The sequence below is a fragment of the Ursus americanus genome, chromosome 13 (assembly GCF_024610735.1).
Source record: "Ursus americanus isolate L20-20 chromosome 13, mUrsAme1.1.p, whole genome shotgun sequence".
NCBI classification, from domain to species: Eukaryota; Metazoa; Chordata; class Mammalia; order Carnivora; family Ursidae; genus Ursus; species Ursus americanus.
In genome coordinates, this window is record NC_142139.1 from 15,422,988 (window position 1) to 15,440,967 (window position 17,980).

The 17,980-nt window shown below is 36.4% G+C and overlaps 1 protein-coding gene across 1 annotated transcript in view; it reads right to left on the reverse strand.

Moving 5' to 3' along the window:
- Positions 1 to 17,980, reverse strand: part of BBS7 (Bardet-Biedl syndrome 7) — a 39,982-nt gene continuing 22,002 nt past the window's right edge. The window contains exons 13-19 of the mRNA XM_045799050.2: positions 17,187 to 17,252; positions 13,285 to 13,424; positions 12,190 to 12,354; positions 4,283 to 4,392; positions 4,036 to 4,139; positions 3,782 to 3,905; positions 1 to 1,224 (exon numbers count right to left, since the gene is read on the reverse strand). Coding sequence (XP_045655006.2) covers positions 1,091 to 1,224; positions 3,782 to 3,905; positions 4,036 to 4,139; positions 4,283 to 4,392; positions 12,190 to 12,354; positions 13,285 to 13,424; positions 17,187 to 17,252 — 843 coding nt within the window. The 3' untranslated portion in view covers positions 1 to 1,090. The remainder of the gene's footprint in view (positions 1,225 to 3,781; positions 3,906 to 4,035; positions 4,140 to 4,282; positions 4,393 to 12,189; positions 12,355 to 13,284; positions 13,425 to 17,186; positions 17,253 to 17,980) is intronic.

The window sequence follows — 17,980 nt, forward strand, 5'->3', positions numbered from 1 at the left end:
TGCCTTTAACAAATTTTCAAATTTAATATACAAGGCTTGCATATAATAAATATCATGGTATATCATTAAGAAACATTCTTGTTTTCTGACAAATTCATGAATGTGCCCTTCTTGTGCCCTTACATAATTATATAATGTTTATACCATTTTAAAGCAACCTTTAAACACAACATTTCCCTGAATATGAAAACAACATGAATTAAGATTAATGAATAAAACTTCTGTAGCTTTAAAGTCTTATTTCCCTCCATATGTGATAAAACAGAAATCAGTGGATACTAGTACAGGAAAATCTAAGAAGCCATCACTATTTCTGCACTATTCATATGTAGTACACTTGCACAGTCTACTGGTTACAGAACAGCAAGTGAAGATTGCTTCAATCTGGGCAAGCTCTGCTCATTTCCCTGGCCACAATTTATAGCACTGAACCAACTCAAGCATTTCACAAACTGAACACGGGTCACGAAACATTACCTAGCAAGAGTGAAAGCAGTTGCGAATCAGTTTCAACTCCTAGAAAAAGTAATTGATAAGTTATTTCCCCTGGTTAACAACACGTATATATAGTAACCAGGACACAAACCAGGCACCAGAACGTGGAATCTGGTCCCAGCTTTACAGAATACTAACAGCATGTCCTCTTAATCACTTAACCTCACAGAGAATCTGTTTTCTTATATGACTTGACAAAATAACAATATATATTGTGAAGATCAGATGAAGTAATTAATGTAAATACATTCTGAAAACTGTAAAGCAGTTTATACATATGTGTATAGCTTGTTAAATAATTGAATATATTTTTATTTCCAAATATTTCTCAATTTAAAAGTTAAAACATCCACTTGGAAAAATTCATGAAAACTCCTTACAATCATTCCACTTGTTTTAAAATAAAAATTCTCTTTATTTTTAAAAAGCTCATTTCTCAAAATAGAAGCATTACTAAAAGAAGTCACATCTTAAATATTTTTAGACAATATTAAAAAGCATTTGAAATAAAAGTCTGTACAGTTAGCTTGTGCCATAATTGTGTTTTAACATTTCATTTAAAAAGACTTCTTTGGAACTTTACCTTGTTTATATTTCATGCAGCATCAAAGAAAGCAATCAATGCATTTTGGTCATAACTGTCCAGGATCTCCAGTAAAAGAGGAACTTTGGTTTTTACATTGGTGCCTTTGAACTTGAACTTATCTATGAAAAGATCAGTGATCATTCCTGTAAAGAAAAATGTTAATTTCCTGTCATTGATTAGTTCTAATTAATAACACAGTACTTAATGAAAGTGAGTGATTATTTGAGAATCTATTTCTAAGCACTTATAACTGCATTATTTAATATACAAACCTAAAGGTACTGATACTTTTTTTTAAAGATTTTATTTATTTATTTGAGAGAGCACAGAGGGAGAGGGAGAGTGTGAGGAAGTAGACTCCCCTCAGTGAGCAGGGAGCCCAATGCAGGGCTGGATCCCAGGATCCTGAGATCATGACCTGAGCCAAAGACTGATGCTTAACTGACAGCCACCCAAGCACTCCAGGTACTGATACTTTACAAAAATATTTATTTGGGGGGATTTTAAGGCAGGTTTCAAAACAATCATTTGGCTAATAATCCTCTTAATAATTGGTTAAAAGTTACTAAATTCAGACAACTAACTGCTGACCAGTTCTGAATTGCTATTAGTGTAAATAATATCACAACAAGGGGTTTATTTTTCCCACCAAGCTAACTATTTTGACCGTGTAGACAGATTCTGTTCTTTTGCGGCGCCTGAGTGGCTCAGTCTTTAAGCATCTATCTGCCTTCGGCCCAGGGCCTGATCCCAGGGTCCTGGAATCGAGCCCCGCATCGGGCTCCCTGCTCCGCTGGGAAGCCTGCTTCTTCCTCTCCCACTCTCCCTGCTTGTGTTCCCTCTCTCGCTGGCTGTTTCTCTGTCAAATAAATAAATAAAATCTTAAAAAAAAAAAACAAACATTCTGTTCTTTTTTCTTTTTTTTTAAGAAGATTTTATTTATTTGAGAGTGAGCATGAGTTGGGGGGGGGAGGCGGGGAGAGGGAGAAGCAGACTTCCCACTGAGCAGGGAGCCCCACTCAGGGCTTGATCTCAGGACCCCAGGATCATGACCTGAGCTGAAGGCAGACACGTGAACGACTGAGCCACCCAGGTGCCCCGAAAGAGTCTGTTCTTAAGTTCCATTTGAATTAAAATATCCCATCAATATGTTGACCATTCTTGGGACTTATCCAAGACATGTTTCAGAATTTTTCATATTTTAGAGAGATAATAAAAGAGATATACCATATATGGCATAATATCCAAGGGGAATGAGTGGCAGCATCTGATAATAAAACATAATAGTGTTTCTGCAACAAAATATATGGATGAATATTTCACACTAAGTGGAATAAAAATGTCTATAAATAACCTCATGTCAGTTTAAGTGACGTTTTATCATTAAATTATTAATTCAGATCAAGTCAAATTTGCTGCCAAATGATTTATGTTTTAGTTTTCAAAGCTTTCTAGATTTTGGAACTGGTGATAATAGAAAACCACCCATCTTCAAGTTATTATAAGGATAAAAGATCATGTGTTTGTCATATAGTAAATATTAAGATATTAGATATTATTGTTATAGTTTGTGAGCAAGTCCCTGGGATAAAATAAATTCATTAGGCAGGCTCAAAGATCAGTGTGGACTGATGATACCAACTGACTTTACAGAAGATTTGGCATACTGCAAAAAGCAAACATTTTGGGGTAAGGAAGTTCTAATGCAGCTTTGCTACTACCTATGTGACAACAAATTCTTAGTGTCAGATTTCAGTTGAAAAAATGTGAAAAATGAAGATAACACCATCTACTTTGCAGAGTAGATTAAATACTATATTTTTATTTGGTTTTCACACACACTAATAGTTTATATTAACTAGCTATAGACAAATGCTATTTCTTAAATAGCTGATTAATGAAGATGTTATAAAGAAATAGGAAATAAATAAGCTTAGCTTACATAAAGATCACAAAAAAAATGTTTTCCTTAAGCTGTTCCATCCTTCCTCTTTCTCTCCCTTCCTGCATATCTCCCTCTTGCTCTCGATGTTTTTCAAGATAATTTGTGAAACACCCAACTTGTCACCACCAAAGCAAAACAAGTTTTGCTGTAAATTCACAGCACATATATATCCTTTATTATATTTTACCTAAAAAAATATTAAATGCTGCCTTTTGATATTTCACAACATCAACAGAACCTGAAAATTATTTCTGTGAAATATGACCTACATTTTATTGGTTCACTGGTTACATTCATTTCACACCAGGTTTCTTCATATACAGAGATTAATTTACTGCATTACACTTATTTCACTTAATTTTCACTTTCATTTTTTCTAGATTCTTTAAAAATTTGTCAGATGGAGAGAGCACAAGCAGGGGGAGTGGCAGGCAGAGGGAAAAGCAGGCTCCCTGCTGAGCAAGAAGCCCGATGTGGACTCGATCCTAGGACTCTGGGATCATGACCTGATCCGAAGGCACATGCTTAACTGACTGAGCCACCCAGGCATCCCTTTCCTTTCATTTTTTCAAGTAAAAATATTAAATATTAAAACAAAATTGACAAAATAAATATTCGATGCAATAAATTGTTTGTCACTGGTTCATGACTGTTGTAATCTTTGCTTATCTTTCTGCCTAGCTTCTCTCACATGATCTTTCAAATAGCCAGTAGAAAATGAAATATGGCAAGGTTTTCTAGAATAGTCCACTAACCGTACAGTCTTTCAAGATGTGCAGGTTGCTTTTTGTATTCTTCTTGTAGGTGATCTGCCTCTTCTAGAATACAGCGATATTCTGGTATCAGAAAGTTTGTATTTCCCTCATGAACCTGCAATTCCTTATTTAAAATTAATAACAGAAGGACTTTAATATTCAAAATCCAATCCAGTATAACTTTAAGTCTTTACAATTTTAGAAATCCCATCACAATAAAGTAATGATCATGAGTCCATGAAATGTATACTTACTTTTAAAGCATCAATTAATTGCACTTTCTTAGCCAAAAGCAACTGGTATTCCAGCTTTGGGTGGATTAGCTTTAAAGTGTGTTTGACTGATACTTCATTTATCTCTAGAAGAAGGTGAGTCAGGCACAATTAGCTAAGTTACTTTGACCAGAAACATTCTTATTGTAACAACAACCAAAAAACAATACCCCAGAAAGAATGATTTATTTTTTTTCTTCTTCTTCTTCTTTTTTTTTTTTTTTTTTACCGTATGATATGTTGAGGTTAATTTTCCTTTTGGTAGCTTCTTTAGAGAGCACATCTTTTAGGATGGATATAGTAGAAATGTTGTCAGATTTAAAAACTCCTTCTCCTTTTCTATAAAATTAATATATTTTTAAAAGAACAGCATTAGAAGAAAATACATAGAGTACATAGGTCCAGTAAATACACATTTTGTGACTAGTACCTGGTGTTTAGAATTCATTTGATTTTAGATCTCTTTATATACATATCTCATTATTAATATAAAACATACTTAAATGTGTAACCTTTTATATAAATTCAAGTTCTGAAGATAATTGTGAAACTAAACAAAAGATGTTAGATATATGCCTCCTAAACATGACAATTTATATAAATCCTTCATTAAAGCATCTTTTTTTTCTTCACTTTCACTAATTTCCAACAGCTAACTCCATAGGTATATAAAATGTATTTAGAATTGCTTGTTTACATATAAGTATGTTTTTCTTTGATGTAATCACATAAATTACAACATGACTACATTTTTCATTCTCAAAAGAAAGCTGACATTAAGCCTAAGAATGACAGTTTTTGTTCTTCCATGCCCATCATCCATTGCCCCTTCTTATGGACACAGGACCTTCGTCTTCTTCATAGAACCACTTCTTTCTATTACCCTTCTCAATCCATATAAAGTTGACCCTTGAACAATGTGGAGATTGGGGTGCCGAACCCCTGCAGTAAAAAATCCACATATAACTTTTGACTCCCCCAAAACTAGTAATAGCCTACTATTGACCAGAAGCCTTACCAATAATATAAACAGTCGATCAACACATATTTTGTACATGTATTATATACTACATTCTTACAGTAAAGTTAGAGAAAAGAAAATGTTATTAAGAAAATCATAAGATGGGGCGCCTGGATGGCTCAGATGGTTAAGTGTCTGCCTTCGGCTCAGGTCATGATCTCCAGGCCCTGGGATCGAGCCCCATGTCAGGCTCCCAGCTCAGCAGGGAGTCTGCGTCTCCCTCTCCCTCTCCCTCTGCCTCTCCCCCTGCTTCTGCTCTCTCTGTCTCTCTTTCTCAAATGAATACATTTAAAAATCTTAAAAAAAAAAAAAAGAAAGAAAATCATAAGAGAAAATACATTTACAGTACTGTACTTTTTAAAAAATCTACATATAAATGGTCCCATGCAGTTTACACCTGTGTTTACGGGTCAACTGTAGTTTCACTGGCACTGGCCTCAACCCCATTTGTGGGACTTTGAGAGGAAGCATTTAGCAGTGTATATTCCATCCTCCCGACCACAGTGATTCACAGCTCTACAATGACACTCAACCCTGGGACTTTTATTGGAACCAGTGAGAAACAGAGGGTCTATGAGAGCTGAAAAGATAGAAAACTGGACAGAACTGCTGATGGCCACCATGGCACTTAACAGGAAAGCCTAAAAAGATAAGAAAGGAGCGGAAATGGAAAGGAATAGTCTTATTTTTTTAAATTTTTAAATTTAAATTCAATTAATTAACCTATATTATTTGTTTCAGGGGTACAGGTCTGTTACTTATCAGTCTTATATAATATCTAGTGTTCATTACAACACATACCCTCCCCAATGTCCATCACCCATTACCCCATCCCCCATCTCCCTCCCCTCCAGCAACCCTCAGTTTGTTTCCTATGATTAAGAGTCTCTTATGGTTTGTCTCCCTCTCTGGTTTCGTCTTGTTTTATTGTGGAAAAGGATAGTCTTTTTTTTAAAGATTTTATTTATTTATTTGACAGATATAGAGACAGCCAGCGAGAGAGGGAACACAAGCAGGGGGAGTGGGAGAGGAAGAAGCAGGCTCCCAGCGGAGGAGCCTGATGTGGGGCTCCATCCCACAACGCTGGGATCACGCTCTGAGCCAAAGGCAGACCCTCAACCGCTGTGCCACCCAGGCGCCCCGGAAAGGGATAGTCTTGAAGACATTAGTTAAGCCAGTGATCCAGTTGTGCCTGAGGCAGATTACTACTGGACTTTTAAATTATATGAGCTGATAAATTCCTTTTATTCAGTATGCTGGTCTGCTTCCATTTGGTTCCTTTTTTATGATAACCAAACATTTCCTAACTAATATATATACCATCTTTCATGTATTAAATGATATCTTTTTATTTGGTTTTCATACACACTAATAGTTTATATTAACTAGCTGTAGACAAATGCTAATTCTTTTTTTCTAGGAAGATGAATCATATATAATATCTTGATTCCAATTATGTCTTAGAAATCATGGTATTTTCATTATCTTTAATTTTAACTGACGATATTTAATATTAAATACACAGTACCTAGCACTGTGGAATGATTCACATGGTTTATCTTCTTTTAATATCACAACTCAATGTAGTGCTATTATTTCCATCCCTCAGAAAATAAAACTGAAGCTCAGAGAGTTAAATAGTCCAGATAGGACAAATAGCAGGTAAGTCACAGAGCCATGATTTAAACCCAAGTATGTCTGCCTCCAAAGCACACTTTCTCCATATATATGTATTTTATTCAGGCACCCTAAAAACAATTATTAAGCACCACTATGTTCAAAGCCATGCAGTAGGTACTTGGAGGAAACATACAAAGTAATTAAGAAATTGACTCTGCCCATGAGGAGCTTAAAGTCTAATTTGAAGAGAGACGCTTACATAAAAATTACTATATACTTGGAACAAATAACAATAAAAAACCTAAGACAGGTAAGAACAGAAAAGAGAATCAAGGAAGGCTTCAAAATATAGCTATTGAGTTGAGCCATGGAGGATAAGTAGAGTTTTGACTGTTTTTTTTTAAGGCATTTTATTTAAGGCATTCATTTTTTTTTAAAGATTTTTAAAAATTTATTTATGAGAGAGAGAGCACAAGCAGGGGGAGCGACAGATGGAGGGGGAACTCGATCCCAGGACCCTGAGATCATGACCTGAGCCAAAGGCAACGCTTAATTAACTGAGCTACCCAGGCATCCCTAGAGTTTTGATTGTTAAGGAAAGAATATTTAAAGACACAGAATCGGAAAGAGCAAAGGTATGCTATTATAATTATACAGAATATGCCAGGGGCATGTTGAATTGATTGCTATGACTAAAGTATGAGGTTTACTATTGATGAAGGATAGTTGGAAGGCAGGTAGGGACAAGGGCCCCCACCTCCAAGAGGAAACCACCCTTAAAAGGATTTTACACCACCCTGGAAGGAACCCTCCACCCTTTCCCTTATGATAGGTGACAAAAACCTGATTGGACGACAGGCACAGTGAGGATTAATCAGATAAACAACCTGTCTCAACAAGCCCATTTAAAAACCCCTAGACTTAGAAACTCTGGTGGCAACCTTCTTGGATCCGCTGCCTCCTTGGGGTCTTCGTACTACCGCTTTGCTATCACTCAATAAACTTTGCTTTGTTTCCCACCACTCTTGGTCTGGTCTACCTCTTCATTTTTCGAAGCAGCATGACCAAGAATGGCAGGCACTGACAGAGAAAAAAATCCTGCAACATTTATGGGAGCTCGTCTGGGGTCTCCACCATCATTAAGGATAACTAACTATGAGTAGTGGGCAGCAAGTCTCTCTCTATCCCCTTCCCCCCATTTTGTTTGTTGAAACAATGGGCACCCGTCAGCCATGTAAGAGCGATTAGTGTGGCTGCCATTCTCAAGTCTTGGGTGACAGGCTCTCTGGGCTCCTTTCTGATTGATCCCCCTAATAGAAGTTGGGAATGTCGGTTTGGTAAGGACTCAGAACTCCTTTTGGGGCAGATCACTGGATGTGAGGGACCTAGGGAAAACCTAGCAGCAGTTTAAGGGCCTGATCAAGGCTACCCTTTGGATACCCAAAGACTCTCAGAGGGACCTAGTTTCTTACTTGCCCATCCAGGCATCCAGAGAGAAACCCCTCTACTACTCTATCTCAGCTGATTCCTCCCCTAGGGAATGAGTGGGAAAGCCCAGGTGGGTCCCCTGGATATTCCCTTGTGAGTGGTTCAGGTGGCCTCCAAGGGATCTCACTCTGTTCCCTGTTAGGGTGAGAAACAGTCTCCTGTTTCTGACTCCTCCTGTCCTGGGGATTGCTAGGACACCCCGCAGACTAGCTATACCCGCTATGTGAAGGAATGGCCAGGCAAGGCAAATGAACTAAGATCTAAGGGATCTCCCAACCTTTCAGTTCTGTTGGGCTTATTCCAGGTGGACTTCCCATCCCCAGGTGCCCAATTCTACTAAAAGATGATTAGGTGGCTATGCCAGACAGAAGAACTCTACTAAAAAGAAGTCTAGTGTATCCACTGACTTCTAAGGGAGACTTAAGGGTAGGGAAACCAGGGTCACTCTCTGGAGGTAGGACCAAGCCTGGGTAAGTGCAACTACTCCCCGTACCTCGCAGAGAGGACAGTGGCTCTGGCTGTCAGTCGCCTGAGTAGCTAGAGCCACATATCAAGATTGGGAGGACCTGAGGTGCGGGATGCCTTTTCCTCTCTTCCCAAGTCTCCCTGGTCAACTATAAGAAACTGAGGTAAGGGATGCCTTTTCTTCTCTTCTTGTAGATGGATAATTCCTGGACCAAGACCCTTACTCCTTTAAAGTCCCTTCCTGGCATTATAGGCTATAGGAAGAGTATCAGACTCATAAATAGCTCAATATCATTTACTTGGATGCCATCCTAGGTTTAACTGGGCAGAGGCAACTCATTTTCTTTTGTTCTAGGGCATGGCCACAATACAAGTTGGAGGATGAGACATAGCCACCTCATGAGGGACAAAGCCTTCCAGGTTTTAACTGGGAAAAAGGCGTCTCTTTTTCTTCTGATCTCAGCAATGTAGGATTGATCCCAGCCTCCTGGCTGCTCTCTTCTGCAACGCCCCACCCCTGGGGGGTGGGGGTGGGGTGGGAAGGAACAAAGGTATACCAAGTCCACATCAAAAGTAGACAGACAAATAGAGTCCACAGGGGAATCTCTACCCTTGGCTCCACCCTTCCTAAGGTGAGATCAGGTCCCCTTACCTGTCCCACCCTATCCTGGAACTCCTGTGGGTGCTGGAGGGATTTACACTCTGCAAGAACAGGTAGTGCTCAAAGGAGGACCAAGGGGAAGTACAACTATAAGACCTGAGACAAAGGGGGACCTCAAAGTTTTTCAAACTTGGGTGTAATGCTTTTGTTAAGTCAGACCCTCTGCAAAGCATAAAAATATCAGGTTCTGGCCACTGCTGAAAGATAAGGGGATCAAAGGCCAGGTTAAGTTTCCAACTGGAGCCCAGGCTGTACCTCCTCAAGACCCAGCTGGGATCCTCTCAAGACCCCAATTAGGATCCTAACTATCCCCTTGGAAACTGGTATCACCATATCACTTACAAACCTGCATCATAGAGGGACTGAGCAGTACATGGGGGCTTCTTCCTCATTTCTGGGGTTAATGGCTATAATTGGAGCCAACTGTGGTTAGTCTACCTCAGGACCGAGACTTTGACAAATATCCCCAAACTGAAACTCCCTTTGTTTTGGGGAAATTCCCTGTCTTCTCCGGCCTGACACGGACTGCGTATTTCCACTTTGGTGGAAAATACATGGCGTCTGCTCCTCTGTTGAGCTGACGAGGTTTAGAGCAGGGAACAATTCTACCTAGGTTTGCTGAATGTCAAATAAGCTCATGTTAAAATGGTGGTTAATCTTGTCTATCTCAAAGTTTTCATGGGTAGTTGTTAAGAAAGTTTTGCTTGGATGATAAATAGGATTACATCTAGGTCTTTTCCTAATAGGACAGAGCGCTAAAGCATTGATTACTGGACATAGGTTTTGAACAGAGTCAAACCCTGGTACCCAATGGGGCCTAACAACAATCTCTCTGTGAACCCAGAGAGGACCTCAAACTAGTCTTGAAGCGACCTGACACAGATATTGTTACTCTCCCTACATCCTCTCTCTCTCACAGAACCTCTGGCTGTATTCGGTCTTGCTTGTACAGTACAAAGCACTGTACTTGTGCTTTGGGCCTTGCCTCTTAAACGCCCTAACCAGCTTTATAAGAAGCCTCACATAGAGGTCAAACCAGATATCTGCAGTGGACCCCTTGATAGATCGGGATGAGAGGAACCCTGACTGCCACTCCATCCAACATCTCTGACCAGCATGAAGTACCATCTTTTTCTCTAAAAGAAGTTAGGGTTACCTCTTCAGAGGGGGGAATGATGGGTAGTTGGAAAGTAGGCAGGCAGGGACAAGCTGCCCCCCCCAAGAAAAAACCACCCTTAAAAGGATTTCACACCACCCTGGGAGGAGCCCTCCACCCTTTCCCATATGATAGGTGACCTGATCGGATGACAGGTGCAGTGAGGGTGAATCAAATTGAAACAGTCTGTCTCAACAAGCCCATTAAAAAACCCCTAGACTTAGAAACTCTGGTGGCAACCCTCCTGGATCCCCTCCCTCCTTGGGAGCTTTTGTACTATCACTTTGCTATCACTCATTAATCTTTGCTTTGTTTCCCACCACTCCTGGTCTGGTCTACCTCTTCATTTTTCGAAGCAGCGTGACCAAAAACTGCGGACACTGAAGAAGGAGAAAAAAATCCCGTTAATACTGTGGTACTTGAAAACAGGAGTCATTATTACAGGTTTAGACACATGTAAGATCCCCTGAAGGGTTTCAAGTAAAACAAGTATAACTGATGCAAAAAACCAGTTATATTTCTGGAGACTTCTTGATCTCAAAACCTAGACAAATAAGAAGTCCACTCCTCTCCAAAACAAAATAAAAACAAAAATCCCCCCAAAAGGTCAAATAAACAAAAACCTACAGATATGAGAAAGAGAATGCAAACACCTTAAAGAAGTAAGAGGGCAACCCTCTCGGGTCCCCTCCCTCTTTGGGAGCTTTGTACTATAGCTCAATAAACTTTAATTTGCTGCCCACAAAAAACACCCAAAAACAGGGCGCCTGGGTGCTCAGTTGGTTAAGCATCTGCCTTCGGCTCAGGTGATGATCCCAGCGTCCTGGTTTCAAGCCCCACATTGGGCTCCCTGCTCAGTAGGGAGTCTGCCTCCCTCTGCCCCCTCTCCACCACACACCCCCCCCGCCACCCATGGTCTCGCAGGCACCCTCTCTCTCTCAAATTAAAAAAAAAAAAATGTACAAGTTCAAAGAGCAGACAGAAAAATTAGCCTTACCCAAGAAGCAGGTCATTTCACATTCAGAGACAGGAACAAAGGAGAAGGAAAATTTAGCCTCTACTCTATTCAGAAACAGAAATTATGGAAGCCTATGGGAAATTAGTGAGTAGTGACAGTGAAGGGGCAGGAGTGCAACTAGGAGCTTAAGAAGAGTGTAGAAGAATATGACCTTCACCTTTTAACATGATAGGTTCAAAAGCCTGTATGTTCTAAACTCTCAAGTTCTGTGCCATTTCCTATTTTTGCATAAAGAAATTCAACTGGAATTTTTATTAGAATTAGGATAAATGTTTGAAACAATTTGGGAAAGACTGCCATGTTTACAAAGTCTTCCTATTGATGACTGTAGAATATATTACTCCATTTAATCAAGTCTTTTATCTCAATAAATTTTGAGGTTTTCTTCATGTAAGTTCTGCATATTTCTGATGGATATTCCTACAGATTTTTATATGGATATTGTTATTATTGCTACTCTGAAAGGATCTTTTCAAATAATTTTTTTCTAACTGGTTATTGTTGGGAATAGGAAATATCTTTCATACTCATCTTTATTCACTCATTTTTTAAGCTCATTTATTTTACTTGTTTTTCAATAGATTCTCTTGAAGAGTACATGTTTTCAATCTCATTATTTTCAAGTTATTCTTACCTTAAAACAAATGAAAAATTAGAAGCTCCATATATTAAAAAACACTTGTGAACCAATAATAAGTTTTATTTACCTGTAGGTACTTTCAAGTTGTGTATCCAGGAAGGTGTTCTGAAAGTAAAATGTCACACATTCTCCTGCTGGAGGTTTTTCAGGAACTTCAGGCAGGCAAAAAACCACCCAGGAGTGAACTTCAGCAAAACTGAACTGGCCCGTTAAAGTCAGTGTATTCATGGGTCTGTAATTTAATAGTGGAGGTACACATTTGTGTGTGGGAACACATGGAGGTAATTTATGTACACAACACACATGAACAAACAGAATTCTGCAATAGTGGTTAAACAAATAGAAAAGTATCCATTTAATTTCCCTCAGATTAATATTAACCACCAGATAACTAAAAATTTTCAATTTCATGGAAAAAAAGAATGCTTATCTATATCTGTGCTTTTAATAGTCAACTAAGTAGCACAACAGCTTTACAAGTAAAATTCAGTTTATTCAGGTAGACTTAATTTTTTAAAAGTTCACGTATATAAACTACAAAACGTACTTAAGAATTTCCTGAGGGAAAGAATCAGTATAATGTTAAGGTAAAGAATTGGGCTTTCAAGTAAAATAGACATGGACTTAAAACCCTGCTCCATTATTTACTAGCTGTTTACTAACTCTGAGCCTTTGGGCAAGTTAGAGAAAAATATCTGCTATCTTGCAGGGATATAGAATAAAGAAAGTGAAAAACTACCAACAGGAGGATGCTTATGTTGGAATGGAAGTCAGAAATAAGGGACTATCCAACCAATTGCTTTACCAGTATTCCCTGAGGTGAAATAGAAAGGAAATATAATGTTTGAGGCTACTACTATAAGATCCTATTCACAGAGAAACTCAAATACTAAATCGTATTTATTCATCATAGGTGTTTGGGAGAGAGAACTATTACTCTACTGATATCAGAATGGTAATATATGAGAAAGATAGGGAAGTGCAACTCAAACCAATCTTTAAAAGACAAATCTTATATTAAAAATATGAATCCATACTGCTTAAATATTTAATTTTTGAAATGTATAAATAGCTACCAGAATTTATAGTATAAAAATGAAAAGCAAGTTTATTTACATCATGTAATATCCTAAAAAATAAATTCCTTCCTCCTTTGTCCTACCTGTCATGATCAATAAAGTGAGTTCTTTGATGGAGTGAAAGGGGTTTGATAAGGTACTGGAGAGCCTGACAGGTTTTAGGTTGAATCCTCGGAGTCACATACGCTTGAAGTGTGCCATACTGGCCTTCAATTGAACGAATCTGATTATACACAAAAGAGAAAATAAAAATATCTAGCAGTATAACACGTTATCTTTAAAATGTTCAACACAAGTAATCAAGTAATTAGACCTTAATCTCTTCTGTAATATTGTGAAGTAAATAATGGCGTTCTATTAAACAACTACTTTTTACCTAGAGTAAAGGAAAATTTTAAAAGATTTTGGCAGTCAAAAGCAAACTTAATCTATCTATAAAAGTGAGCCCCACCACATACATTTAGGTGATTTGTCTATACTTAGCAGTGCTATGCGGTTCCAAAAAACATACATTCTCACGTACTACTCACCACATCTAAAAACACAGGTGTATAATATATTTCATAAGATTCACATAAAAAATGGTTAAAATTTAGACATTTTTGTTGAGAGGATAAGTGAGTTTTTAAATAACTAGGATTTAAATGGAATACTTCATTTCTCATGAGGGTATTACAGCATATAGTTATTGTTATAAAAATCTATTGACAGAGAGGCCCCTGGGTGGCTCAGTTGGTTAAGTGTCTGCCTTCGGCTCAGGTCATGATCTCAGGGTCCTGGGATTGAGCCCCGTGTTGGGTTCCCTGCCCAGCGGGGAGTCTGCTTCTCCCCCTGTCCCTCCCATCGCTCTATTCTCTTTCTCTCTAAAATATAATTAAAAAAAAAAAACAACTATTGACAGAAAAAATGTTACCAAGAACTTAATTCTTGATTTTCTATGAAAATAGAGAAGTATACACCATCTAATTATTATGTATTTGGATTAGGATATTCTTTTGAGTTATTTTAAATATACCTGGTTGAACATTCTGAGAATTCAAAACACTTAACAGAAAGTGAAAAACTACACTTAACAGAAAATAATAATTCATTAAACTGTGAAGAATTAATGTTAGAGGAGTTGGAAAGTTGTCCAGTTTCTCCCTCCTGGCCCACTTTCCGTTCCAGTCAGTTCAAACTCAAGAGATGGATTGTAGTACCTCTTTTATTACAATGGTAGCTTCTCTAACCTAGCTGATATTTTAATTCAGACTTTTCTTAGCATGTTGTTGGTGGGTGGGGGAGGAATCAATGTTTTACCTAAACGGGAACATAAATAAAAGTTTAAAGCAAGGTTTTTTGCAAGTGTTACACTGCAAATATTGCTCTAAATGGAAAGAGAGGAAAGATAAAAAGATAAAAAATAAAAAAATAGGAAATAAAAAATACATCTGACACAGCTATATTTCAGGGTTTCTTTTTAAAAGGTAAGTTTACACTGGCACATAATTTTTTCCAGAACAAAAAGTCATACTGCTTTGATTATATAACAATTTATATTTATTATTAAAAAATATAAATAAAGAAAAATTAGGACAAACATATAAGTCACCTAAAATCCTACCATCCAGAGGTGATCATTATTGCTATTTTGGTAGTCATGCCTTCATACAGTTCTCTATGCAGATGTACAAAAACAAAAGTATAATTTCATATGAATAAATTTATATCATAGACATCTTTTGTTTTTATTTCTAATAAACAGTTTTTTCCCTTATCCTTGCCTCTCCTAATGCCATCACCTCCTACCCACTCCCATCCCACCCATGCTTTCCCCCTACTGCATAACCTATCATACCAGACAAGTGTGTTTCTTTTCATACCTTTCTTACACATATAGGAATTTTATCCACATTTTGTTTTTCATGGAATTGACTCCATGTTAACAGGAATAAATCAATGAATTCTTTATTGCAGCTGTGCTATATTCCATGGAATGTATAAAGAGCTATTTATTCAAGCATTCAATTATTAAATGTTCATTTTGTTTCCACTTTTCTAACTCTACAAACAACGCTGCAGTTAATTAAATACATATTTGTGTGTATAATACTGTGACTTTATTGCTATAAAAGATTCCTCCAAATGGGACTATTGCCTATTTTTCCAAAGTGGCTGTAACAGTTTTTATTTTCTTCAGCTATGATTGAGAGTGTCATTTTTCTCAACCCTGCCATCTGGTGATGTTGCTTTCTAAAATTTTTGCCAATCTGTTACACCAGAAAATGTTTTTTGTTTATTTTAATTTGAATTTCCCTAACTAATAATAAGGTAGAACATTTTCTTTTAATATTTGTTAGCTATTTTGACTCCTTGTATGAATTGTCTATACATATTCTTGGCCTATTTTCCTTACTGGGTAGTCTTTTTTTTTTTTTTTTTAAATAAGAAGTTATAGACAGTCTTTGTATTTTATTGATATTCACCCATTACCTAGAAGACAACTAAATTTCCTTCTTTTTAAAAATAACTAGGTACTTAACTCATCTGAATTTATTTATTATTTATGGCATTAAGATAAGAATCCACTTAATTTTCTTCCAGATCGATGCCAATTGTGTCAACACCAATTTTTAAATAGAAATAATTATTTAATAGTATTTTTCCCTACATAAAAATGACATTTGTTAAATTTCCGTAAATGTGTAGTGGGCTCTATTACTAGACTATTCTGTTGTACTGCCTATTTATTTAGGCCTTATAAATACCCTACAGTATCTTTATTATAGTAGTTTTATGGATGTTTTACCATATGGCAAAATAAGTTCCACCTTTTTCTTCTTTTTCAGTTTTCTCGCATCTATTATTGCATCCAATTTTTAAAAAACACAGCTTTTTAATATTTTTAGGCTTACTTCCCAATTTAATGGCACAGTCTTGTTCAATGGAAATGTAATTTAAAATGCTAAATTAAGTTACATAAAATATGTTTAAGTATATTCCTTTAGAAATAAATTTATTCCAGTTTTCAATTTTTCTTTCAAAATACACAAAAGGGAACTTATGCAGACTAAAATAAATTGTTTAGAAAAAAACTCTACATTTAACTGGAATTTCCTTAGCTAGATGTGAAAAAGTTATTATGTAGCATCTCTCTTGAAAAAAACAGGCTTTGAGTCTCTGAACATCAGCAACACTATGTAAAGAGTTATAGTCCTTAATATTTAGATCATAAATGTATCAAAAATAATTTTTTAAAAAAACTTCACACGAATTAAATAACTAAAATAGATTTGTGTGCTACAATCAGTATTTAATTATAAAAAAGATCACATTACTAAATTGCTAAAGAAAACATTAAAAGATATTCTCTAGAATAGATGGTAATAAATGATATTATTGGAAATCTGGGTGGTAGGAAAATAAAGGGCAAATGCTCAGATACTTCAATAACCAAATTATGGACCATGACTGGATCAAACAAACTGTAAAAACAAAAATCAGTGAAATCTAAATACTAAATATTTGATGATACTAAGGAATTATTGTTAATTTTCCATAGGTGTGATTATAGTATTGTGGTTATGTTTTAACAAATAGTTCTTATCTTTTGGACATACGTACTGAAATATTTACAAATGAAATTACAAAATATCTTGTATTGGCTTCAAAATAATTTGGAATGGACAGTGACAGTATAAATAAGAATGTCATGAGTTGATGGGTGCTGAAGCTGAAGTCATTGTTTGAAACTTTCCATGACAGAGAATTAGAAAAAAAAAATTCCACCTAGAGCAAATTCAGGATGTACAATTTTAGAGAAGCCAACAGCAGAGATAATGGTTGCGGCTGAGTTAAAACCTAACTGGTCATCCAGAAGTCATTACTCTAAAATGACTCATTTCAGGGAGAAAATATACGGAGAAATTATATCATATGTTGCAAGATATACCAAGGGGAAGAAAACTTCAAGCTTTCAATTAAAGGTAATTTCAAATGCTTTTACCTTGAGTTCCAGCCTTGTGGTATTTGCCTGGCACCGATAAGTAGCGAGAAGAAAGTTGTCATTTGACTGGGAAGAATTCAAAGTTAAGGAAAAAGGATGAATTCATGTTTCTTAATAATAAAAACATCATCAAAAATAATAATGGTTACCATCTACTAAGCACATATCATTTGGGTGACACTGTGATAGTGCTTTTTTTATTCTTGCAAACAACCGTATGTGAAGTTTCACTAAGTGAGTTTTAACAGACAAATACATTGCAGCATTACAGGTTAGGAAAATTTCCCAAAAGCTAGTAAGTAATGAAATTGGAATCCAAATTCGTATCTTTTAAGACTCTAAAGCTCATGCTCTTTCCATCCTGAGCTTCTACAATAACATTTATATATTAATTGTCCTAAAAATTTAACTGACAGCACACACTCCTAATGTTTATATTAAAAGACAAAAACATCAGTGTTTGGGGTTGACTGTCTTTGACTTTCACAAATACTTATAGAGGACTAAGAAATATCTCCTCTCTGTATTTCCAGCAAATAGCACAGAGCCTGGGATGATACTGTAAGCATTCAATACATGTTTGTTGAACTAAATTGGAGATGTTACTTCAAATATTATAACTTCCTGAAACTGAATATTAAACTATTAAAAACAGAGAAATTTATCTGTGTGCAGGAATTGCAAAAACAAAGCAACATGAAATATTTAGTATGAAATTTTCAGGTACTGCTATTTTCCTCTTTTTAATAAATAACTGAAAAAATAAAAAAGATGCTAATATCAAAAAGAAAATT